Source organism: Lepidothrix coronata, unplaced genomic scaffold (genome assembly GCF_001604755.1).
Source record: "Lepidothrix coronata isolate B3197 unplaced genomic scaffold, Lepidothrix_coronata-1.0 Scaffold91, whole genome shotgun sequence".
NCBI lineage: Eukaryota > Metazoa > Chordata > Aves > Passeriformes > Pipridae > Lepidothrix > Lepidothrix coronata.
Window position 1 is genome coordinate 1344764 of NW_016690271.1, and position 10243 is coordinate 1355006.

Sequence of the window (10243 nt, forward strand, 5' to 3'; positions counted from 1 at the left end):
GGGGTTTTTTTGACAGCGACGGTCCGGGCCCGCCAGGCGGGCGCTGGGCGTGGAAAAAACACATCCCTCCACCTGCCCAGCGGGAGGGCACCGCCGGGGACGGCGAGACGGGGAAATTAAAGCGCGTTAATCTAATTTAAACAAGAACTGCCCGCGGCGCTTGGCGAAGCGGTTTCTGATAAGAGCCGCCGGTGGCTGAGGGGAGCGCTCCCGCCTCACGGCCCGGCGCGCACCGCGCCTGCGCTCTCCGCCGTCCCCGCTGCGCGGGCGCAGAGGCTCCGCTCCCTCAGCGGCTCCCGCTCCCTCAGAGCCTGCGGGTCCCGCAGCGGCGCCGGGCGGCGACCGGGACACGGACGGGGGCAACCGACCAGAGCCGCAGGATGTCGGCCACGCTCTACGTGCTCTCCACGCTGGGCGGATACGTCCTCACCTCCGCGCTCCTCCTCAAGTGCCCGGGGCTGCTCCACCGGCCCAAGCGGCAGCGCTTTCGCTGCCGGCACATCTCGCACCGCGGCGGTGAGTGAGGGGGATGGAGGGCGAGGGGAGGGAACCCTTCCCGCTCCTCAGGGCTCCGCGGCCCCCGGGCGGTGCTCCCCACATTCCCGGGATGCTGCTCTCTCCCTCCCCGGCCCCTGTGCCCGTGGCTCGCAGCGGGGCTCCCTTTAAACCTTCCTCCCGCAGCCTAATTTTAGGTGCCACCTGCTGACCACCGCTTCGTCTCAACATCGAATTAATCTCCGAAGTCAAACGGCGCCGGCCGAAATCAGCTTTGTTTCGCTTTGTTCCCCTCTCGAACGTGTATATTTTTAATTCTAACGAGTCTGTATTCTGCTGTCTCTCTCCCTAACGAGAGACACCTCTGGCTGTGCCTTGGATGAGGTGCAAAAGATCAATTTTCTTTCCTCCGACCTCCTGTTTGCTTTGCTCTCTGCTTTTCAGGAGAAACACGATTTGCTGTGACTCTGTTCTTGCCCCCCTTGGCATTACAGGCAGTGACTATTTCAGTACCCTGGTAAAACCGATCCAGTTTGAGAGTCTTGTCCCCTCCTTGTGCCAAGGCCTTGTGGGTTGGCTCGCTGCTTCTGTCTACAATAGCTAAGTCAGGTTTTTAAAGTTTCTTCCACCTTTTCCGAAGCACTGGGAGGAAAAAAAAGTGAAGATCAGTTCTGTGCTTTTCTCTGCTGCCTCATTCAATCTGTGGAAATAGTCAGTTGTCTAGTAAATATTTTTTTATATTCTGGGGGAGGTAGGCTGAGTTAAACAGTTTTCAATACCATACCCTGAGCCAGTTTATGCAAGGGTTGATCACAGTTCTAGACAATGGTCCTTAACTAATGCTCTGCCTGGAATCATTACAATACAAAAACTAGAGTTGATCTTTATAGTTTTTATTACTGGCATTTCTTTCCTTTTATTTATACAGCAGTTTAAGTTTCTTTATAGTCTTCAAATATAGCATAAAATGCACCTTTTGGTGTGGAATACATATATTGTTTGTTTCTTGGTAGGTATGTGCTTTCCTTCAAGCAACAAAGTTCTTAATTTCGAGTGTTACCTCTTTGTTTGTGTGATTTGCAAGCGGTAAAAAACTTGCAGGCGACTTTGTTGGGACGTGGAATGATCTCCTTAATCCTCTCTTCTCACTTCCTTGCAAGGCCCTTAGTTAAGATACACAACCCTAAGCCTCCAATGCAACTGTTTGGGCCAGTTGCTCTAAGCTCCATTAGAACAACAGGAAAGCCTTACTTACTTAAGGGGGGATTATTCCTTAGGCACTCAGAGGCAAAGTCCACGGTCTGTGGGCTGTTCTGCGTCCACATGTATCCTTTGAAATCCACCCGAGGCAGGAGCACAGCCCTGAACATCTCAGCAGCTCTTGGCCCAGGCTGGAGATCACCTGCTCTTTACTCTCTGGGGTGTTTACCCTGTAATATAAATTCCTGTGGGACTTAAGTTCTCCTCAGGCTCTAGTCATGCTGTAGCTTTAGAAGCAGTGTCAGGTTTCCCATTGCATTACTCCAATTAACTTGGGAGATCAAGATAACACTTAACTTGTCCGGCTTTTTCCTCTCTGAGATGAAACCTTGCACGTGAGGTATTTTAAGTCTGAGGGTTTTGATTTCACTCACTTCTTTGTGCAAGTACTTTCTTATTTCATAGCTCATCAGTGGAATCGTCCCTCAATTATTTCTTTACTTCTGCATCATTTTAAAATCAGTCATTTCTGAGAACAATAATTAAGTCTTGATATTCTGTGTTAGAGTCCTCTGTCAGTGCCAGCAGCCCTGGGTTGAAGGGTCTTTGAGACAGGGTAGGATTATGATTTTTACACAGAATGGTCGAGGTTGGAAGGGACCTCTGGAGATGATCTTGTCTGACCAGAGCAGGTGGACCAGGACCTGGTCCAGTTAGGATTTGAGTACATCCAGGGGTGGAGGCTCCACAACCTCTCTGGGCAGCCTCTTCCAGAGTTTGATCACCCTTGCAATAAAAAGGGTTTTTTTCTTATGTTTATAAACTGAAATTCCTGTATTTTAAGTTGTTCCCATTCCTCTTGTCCTTTCCCTGGGCACCACCAAGAGGAGTTTGGCTCAGTTGTCTTTACTCCCTCCCATCCGGTATTTAGACATCGTAGGATCCTTCCTGGCCTCTGTTTTCCAAACAGAGCAAAACAATTCCACCCCCTTCAGCCTCTCGTTGTACACAAGAATCACCCCTTAATTCTCACAGCCCTTCTCTGGATTTTTTCCAGTAGATCCATGGGTGCCTTGCACTTTGGAGCCCAGAACTGGACACATCCCTCCAGGTGTGTGAGCAGAGGGGAACAATCACCTCCCTTGACCTGCTGGCAGTGTTCTTCCTAACAGGCTCCTGTGGGGGAAAACCCCAAAAACCTCTGAGGGTCATCTCCTTGAGCCAGTGCAGGATGTTGACTCCCTCTTTGGCCATGGTGGTGCTTTCAGAGTGGGAATATGGCAGTGGATGTTCCCATTCTGGCTCACGGGATGCTGGGGAAGGTCGGTTCCTCTCTGGGAATGTGACAGCACGGGGATCTGGAGGTGCAACTGAGGAAGTGTCAGAAGCCCTTTGGTCAGCCCAGGATAGAAGGTGATTTAGTCCATCACATCCCTGGGTTGTGGAGTTCCTCCTGCTGGGTGTGGTTTGTGAAAGCCACTTTGCTGATCTAGAATTCCTGTTCCAGCTGATGTCTCAACTTTGTTCCTCATTTCCCCTCAGTGACCCAAGTCAGGCCTTTGAGTCACCAGACCTACCTCCCTCACATGTGACTTGTTACATCAGTCACTTCAGGTTTTATTTTTGGAAAACTTCTGCCCAGGAATGTTAGGATATTATTCTTTTGTTCACAAACTGAAGACTGACTCGGGTTTTTTCCCTCCCTCTCTTAGAATTCAGGATGTAGGGGCTGTATTACCACAGTTGATAAGTTATCTAAACACCTCTATTATTATTGCAGTTAATTGGTAACTAAGCATCCAGGGCCTGTGCAGGGCTTTCCCATCTTTGGGGCAATCAGCACATGGATACCATGAGGTTTTTGTGTTCTTCTCTATCCCAGAACAATTCCTAATTCTGCAATCAAATTGCACAAAATATTGGTGAATGTCTAACCACAGAAGCTGTTGTGGATTTACCATATTGTTTTATGTTAAACCCTGCAGATTTTGCCTTTATGTTCTGAGTTCAAATCTTTCATTTTGTAAACCTCCCAATGGGAGCTCACCTGAGAACAACAATTTTAAATTGCTGGTTGTGCATTGCTTTCATTGAGTAACTGAGCACAGGCTTGGGTAAGTATGTCCTGGTGAGGTCTTGTTAATAGGCAAGGCCTTAATTGGAGCTTTTGTAATTGCTGTTTACAGAGTCTGTCATTCATTACTGTCAAAGAGCAGTTAAAATTTGCATAGATATCCTCATCAGCACATGTATCCTCCTGAGGTTTTGTTTTTCAGTCTATAATACTGCCAATTTTCTGAGGAAGGGAGAAGGCACAACCTTTTCCAGTCCCTAATCAGGCTGATTGATAAGGATTTTTAGGCAGAGAATGATGGCTCAGGAGTTGCAGAGTTTACTCCTGCCTGAGAGAGAACTTTATTTGTCTGTCCTTTCATTTATTAACAGTTGATGTGTTTCATATTCCTCCTGTGGGAGATCTCCCTTTGCCAGCAGCAGAAACCTTTATTGACAGATTTGTGCTGTTTGGGGAATATCCTTGCACTGAAAAAAAGAGGTTGTCACCTCTGAGCATCAGCTGGGTTATACATTAAGGGAGTATCAGCTTTAGAGTGGCTTGGGTGCTTTTTTTTTGTAGTTTTTTTCCTCCTGTTACTCCTCCCATCAACTCTCAAATAGACTTTTTGCATGTACTGTGGAGCACATTGTCCCAGGCAAATACAGTGGCTTTGAGGAAGAACCTCTGGTAAAACAAACACTTTGTTTTGTATTTTCAAAGTGTCACACAAATCCAAACTAAGTTATCTTTTTTTTTTTTTTCTGTTTTTAATTGTTTTACCTTGAGAAGGTCCTGTCTCTCCAGTAGGTTGGTGGCAACGGGGATTTCTGACTCATTCCTCCAAATATTGCCTTAAAATATATACATGTTTAAAATCCATTTGTTTTTAAAATTTATTTTCAGTGGGGTGGAGGGGAGGAAAAGGATTTTATACATGTTTTATTTCTGTTATTTCTGTAGGTGCTGGAGAGAACCTGGAAAACACAATGGCAGCCTTTCACCAGTGAGTACAAAAGGAAGCTCTAATCCTAAATTAGGTGTTCTCAGTGTCTTTAGTGAGTGAAGCAATCAAGGAAGGTGGGACTTCCATCAGCTCTTTGGGGGGCAGTGTCCTATTTCTGAAAGCCATCTCTCCTTTGGATGACTCCTGTGGATTGCCAAACATCCATTTAAACCAGGAGGAGTTGGGATACCACAAATTAGGATCTGTACACGAGAACAAATGGAAATAGAACCCCTGGGGCCTGATCTCCTGTGCTAGCTCATAAAACAGGAAACAATGCTGCTTCTGTGTTTAATGGTGATTACTCCTGTTAGTTTATTTATCATTATAAAGCTAAAAATCTCATGTTTTTTTCCCCTGCATACACTTCAGTCATGCAATGTGTGAAAGCCTCTTACCCAGGGGTTTAAAATGGGGTTGGTACCAGAAAGCCTTTTAAGCCTCCAGCATTTAAGCAGTGAATTCTAATAAGGTTCTCAAAGGCATTTGAAAAAGGAGCATATCTCAAACTCCAGCTGCTAATGAGAAGGGACAAAATTATGTGGGCTTCTCTTTGTTGTCTTTGGGTTTTTATAATTTGCTTTGTGCTAAGTGGCCTCATCAGTTTGCTGTTTCCCTGCAGCCTGAGGAGTGCCAGCTCTCCCAACCAAAGAAAAGAAAGTGCTGCACTATTTTTCTATCTCCATGGAAGCCCAGCATAGTTTTGTGTGGTTTTCTTTTTTTCCTGCTGGCCTGCCTTTCTTCAAGCCTGCTACCAGCCTTTCTGGGAAGTGCTTCTTCCTTTTTTTTAACCATTTCTTAATTTTCATTTAATATCATGCTGGTTCTTTACATGAAGGGCTCTTGCAAGGGAAGTTACACTTTAATTACTTTTATTTCATTCCCAGAAATAAGCTGGAGTGCTTGGAGCAAGGATTGTGCTAGGAGTCTATGTGATAATACAGGCTTTTATCTGACTCTCTTCTGATCACTTTAATTGTTTTATAGCTGTAGTGTAACAAATGCTTTGAGGTCCAGTTTTTGAACTCATCACAGGTGCCAATAGCAAAGTTCAGAGCCAGACAAGCAGTCAGAGCAATTTCTTTGTCTTAGGCAGTAGAAATTCTGGCTCCCTCTGTGAAGGGGCAAAACCTTTGTCCTTCCCATCTGCTCATTCCCATCTCCACAAGTAAAAGGAATGGGGTGGAAAATCACTGATCTGGATGGTGGAAAATTATCCTGGTTGGCTCAGAGGGCTGGTGGGAACTGATGAATTTATAATCCATCGGATTTTACGTGAATACAAACAGGGTGTGTCTGCAGGAGCTGCTCCTGCAGGTTTGGACAAGCAGGAAGATTTGGCTATTGCTGTAGAAGAGAATATGAGTCTGCAGCCCTTGGTTTTGCCTTAATGACAGTCATCTAAGTACTGATAAGAGCTTTATTTATGCTATTTGCACTTTAACAGTGATTAGAGATTATCTAATACTGTTGCATGATAATGAAGAAGTTATTTTAGTAGTCTAGAAACAAAGTGTATGGGGGGAGGAGGCCTTATTGGCAATTTCCAGTTCTATATTAGCTTAATTTACAAATATCCTGGAAATCAAATAAAAGCTTCTTGTACCAGAGACACTATATTTATGGTTTTGCATGATAAAATGCCTGGTAGATTTTTTTATTTTTTGAGGGGGGGGACACACGACACTGTAATCATGTTATACTGCATTTAAATGAGTTTGTGCTGGTTTTAGATTTTAAAATAACTAATTTCAAGCAAGAGCACTCTCATCCTAATTTGCAAATGTGAGCCTCCTTCACAACTGGAGTTCTGGAGCAGCTGGATCTGACTCCACATGAGGCTCTGAATGTGGAGCCTTCTCTGGAGCAGTGTGGATTTGACATGTTATTACAGAGCTGCAGAACAAACTGATTTCCAGCTGGAAAAGCTCAGCACTTCAGGAAGCTGCTTTAGCAGCGAGGGCCTGGCAAATCCCCAAATTTGTTAACAAGGAAAGTTGTTGTTCTCCTCTTTCCCACCAGCCCTGCCTTTCTCAAGCCCTAATATTTCTAATAAATTTTGCTGGTTAAATGATAATGTGTGGTACTAGATGGGAACATCTTCTCCCAGTTTGGCAGATCTCCTGCAGCAGATTTGGAGATGCTTTTCCTCAGGAGGAAAAAAAAAAAAATCACCCAGAACAGCCTGTGATTCTTCCATATGTAACAGGATTTTGTTCCTCTCCTGATTCTTAATTAGCAGCACTGGAAAACAATTCACAAATTGGTTTTAATTTGACAACCCTCCTCTTGATCATTATCCCAGCTGGACCAGGAATTGTGTTAAACACTTAAGGGGGTATGTTCTGATTTTTGTTTGTTTGGTTGGTTGGTTTTTATTGCATTTGTGAATGTTTAAGGCCTGTGAGACCATAAATCCCGTAAGGAAAAGGCTGTCACTGAAGTCACAGAGCTTTGGGTCCCACGTGGGCACAGCTCAGAGGGGCTGCAGGTTTGCCCATGGGTGGATAAAAAGAACAGCCCAGGGTTTGGAAGGAAGTGTTCAGACTTTTATCTGTCTGCTGGAATGACACCTCCTGAGGATCTTTTCTAATTAAATGAGCCATTCCCTTCTCATTGCAGTAAAGCTTAGTTTTTCTGATCTAGTGTGAGCTTTCTTGTGCTTATTTTTCCTCAGTGTTATTGCCACTTCCCTGCTTGCTTTACTCCTCCTGTGAGCCAAGCTACTGTGGAGTGGATTTGGGATTGGATTAGAACTTCTCAAAGCAGTGGATTGGAACAGGAATAGCTGTTTTTATTTAAAAATATGACCGGATGTTTTAGTGGTTCATTTCTCTTTAAATTTAAATTAAAACTTTTTCTTTAAAGTGATAATTTTTTAAGGTTGTTTTGCTACCCAAAAAAGCCAAGAGCCTGAAAGTCCTACAGCTAATTTCCTGATACATTAATCAGGAATGGATGGAAATCAAATTTAAAAAAAAAAAAAAAGGCTTTCACATCCCTGTCATTTGTTGTTTCTGTTACCACAAATTTGATTACTTTCTTAAACAACAGCTCACTTCCTCCAGTGCTAAATGTGCTGCCACTAATGAACATCACACTCCAAATTCTGAAAGAATACTTTAGGAGCAGGTTTCTCAATCCTGAGGCTGCAATCCACAGCTTCCACAGGCTGAATCCTATGGAAGATGGAGCCAAAGCTCCCGTGTTCAAATCTCATCTTTGATTTATTATTTATTCATGCATCAGCTTCCCACTGCAGCAGAGTTGTTTGAAGCAAGCTTGTGAGGATCCATTGCATCCTAAAGCATCTGAAGTGCTTCCAGTGGGATCAGTTTATGGAATGACATGTTGGCTTTGGACGTGGACAAAGCACACGTGTGTTTTCTTGCAGTGCTGTTAACTTAGGAACAGACATGCTGGAGCTGGATTGTCACCTGACTAAGGATGAGCAAGTGGTCGTGTCCCATGATGAGAACCTGAAGAGATCCACAGGAGTGGATGTCAACATCTCTGACCTCAAATACTCTGTGAGTTGAGCAGAAAATGCGGTGGGAGATGCTTAAAAATGAGTTTGTAGAGAGGCTGGGGTGGGCAGGAAGGTTTTGTGTGTGTGTGTCTCTCTGGTCCCCAAAACCAAAGGACAGGATTCACCTTGTCTTGCCAAAACCAACCCAAAGTTCACCAAACTCCCTGTGCAGTCAGAGGATCAAACCTGGCACATTCCAGAGGGTGATGAACCCCTCTGGTGGGATGAGTGGCTCCCTGGAGCTGGGCCTGTTCTGATGGCAGAGCAAGGGAACTCAACAAGCTGCTCGTGGTGTGACCAGATTTTTACTGGGAAAACTGGTAGATGGATCCCATTTGTAAAAGTTCTGTCTTACAGAACTTTCCATCTGATGTCTAAGTGGAATTCTCAGAATTTTCAGGAAGGCATCTGGAAATGTTTTGCCTTATTCAGCTGCAGGTAACACAAATCTAAGAAGGCCAATAATTCAAGTAATACCGAATGTGCTGCTACTAAATCACTTCTTTGGTGAGAAGATACTAAAAAAAGTAGTATTTTTGCCTTTAGAGATAAATGGCTTATGAATTACAGGTTTTTTTGGTCTTTTTGGAGAAGGTCATGGTTACATCCCTGCATTTGAATCACTGTTCCATTTCCCTTTATTTTTAAGGAACTTCCACGGTATCTCTGCAAGTTGGATGTCACATTTCAGAAAGGTGAGTTTATCTCTTGCTGGTTCAATTTACAGTAACTAATTTTCCGTTTTATAGTGTGGCAGTTTCCTATTTTGTAGTATAAAAGTGTTTTTTCTTCTGTCAGCATCTTGGTAGGTTTTAAAACTAAAATACAATCCCAGCTTTAGAAACCAGCACAGTAGTTACTGTAGGTAAGACTTTAAGCTCAGAAGGAAATTTTGTTCTCATTTGGTGTTTTTTCATATTAATCTCGTTGCATTTGGTGTGTGGTAACTGAGGCTGTGTTTGCTATTTCAGGATTTTAGCATTGCCTGCACTCCTACTGTTGCTAAATAACGTCTGAATTTCATGAAGTTAAAAGCTAAATATGCAACGTGCTCAGGGCATTTTCATTGTGGAAACGAGCTTGTCATAATTTCAGTCGAATAAAGTAATTTTTTTGTTGTTTAAAAATGTGATAACCCCAGGAACTTCATACTTTTTAAAGTTTTAAGGGTAAGGAGTGCTGTGACATCTCAGCTTTCATTAAAAGTGGCCTGAGCAGTGACAAGTGTGTTGTTTCCCCAGAGTGTCAGTGTGAGGGGAAGGACAACCGTATCCCCCTCCTGGAGGAGGTGTTTGAGGCATTCCCAACAACTCCTGTCAACATTGACATCAAGATGAACAACAATGTGCTGATCAAAAAGGTACCAGAAAAAACCTGGGCTGGGCTGGGAGGGAATGAAACACAACCACAGACTCAGCTGGGCTGGAAAAGAGCTCTGGCATCACTGAGTCCAACCTCTGGGGATGCTGACATGGCAAAAGAAGAGTTTCTTGGAGTTGGTGGCAGCAGATCCTCTTTATCTAGTGGGGTTCTTTTTAAATTCTTTAGGGTTTTTTGTAGGTATTGATGGTTTTCTTTTCTGTTCTCCTGAACTCCTGTTTATTTCCAACCAAAGCATCACAGCCATCCTAAGATGGGGGAGAGACCAGAACTCTCTCATTCTTGTAAGGATTTGCATGGTTGAAAAATAGCAAGCAGAGCAGATTTATATTTTTATAAATATAGGGATATAATTATTGATAAATATATGGATATAAATGATATTTTTATGAATATATGGATATAAATGATATTTTTATGAATATATGGATATAAATGATATTTTTATGAATATATGGATATGAATGATATTTTTATGAATATATGGATATAAATGATATTTTTATGAATATATGGATATAAATGATATTTTTATGAATATATGGATATAAATTATATTTTGTCTATATATGGATATAAA

At 43.2% G+C, this 10243-nt stretch overlaps 1 protein-coding gene across 1 annotated transcript in view; it reads left to right on the forward strand.

The window, feature by feature from the left end:
* Positions 1-283: 283 nt before the first annotated feature.
* The window catches only part of GDPD1 (glycerophosphodiester phosphodiesterase domain containing 1), a 16351-nt gene continuing 6391 nt past the window's right edge, over positions 284-10243 (forward strand). The window contains exons 1-5 of the mRNA XM_017821707.1: positions 284-516; positions 4712-4754; positions 8149-8284; positions 8933-8978; positions 9525-9643. Of these exons, the coding sequence (XP_017677196.1) occupies positions 381-516; positions 4712-4754; positions 8149-8284; positions 8933-8978; positions 9525-9643 (480 nt within the window). The 5' untranslated portion in view covers positions 284-380. The remainder of the gene's footprint in view (positions 517-4711; positions 4755-8148; positions 8285-8932; positions 8979-9524; positions 9644-10243) is intronic.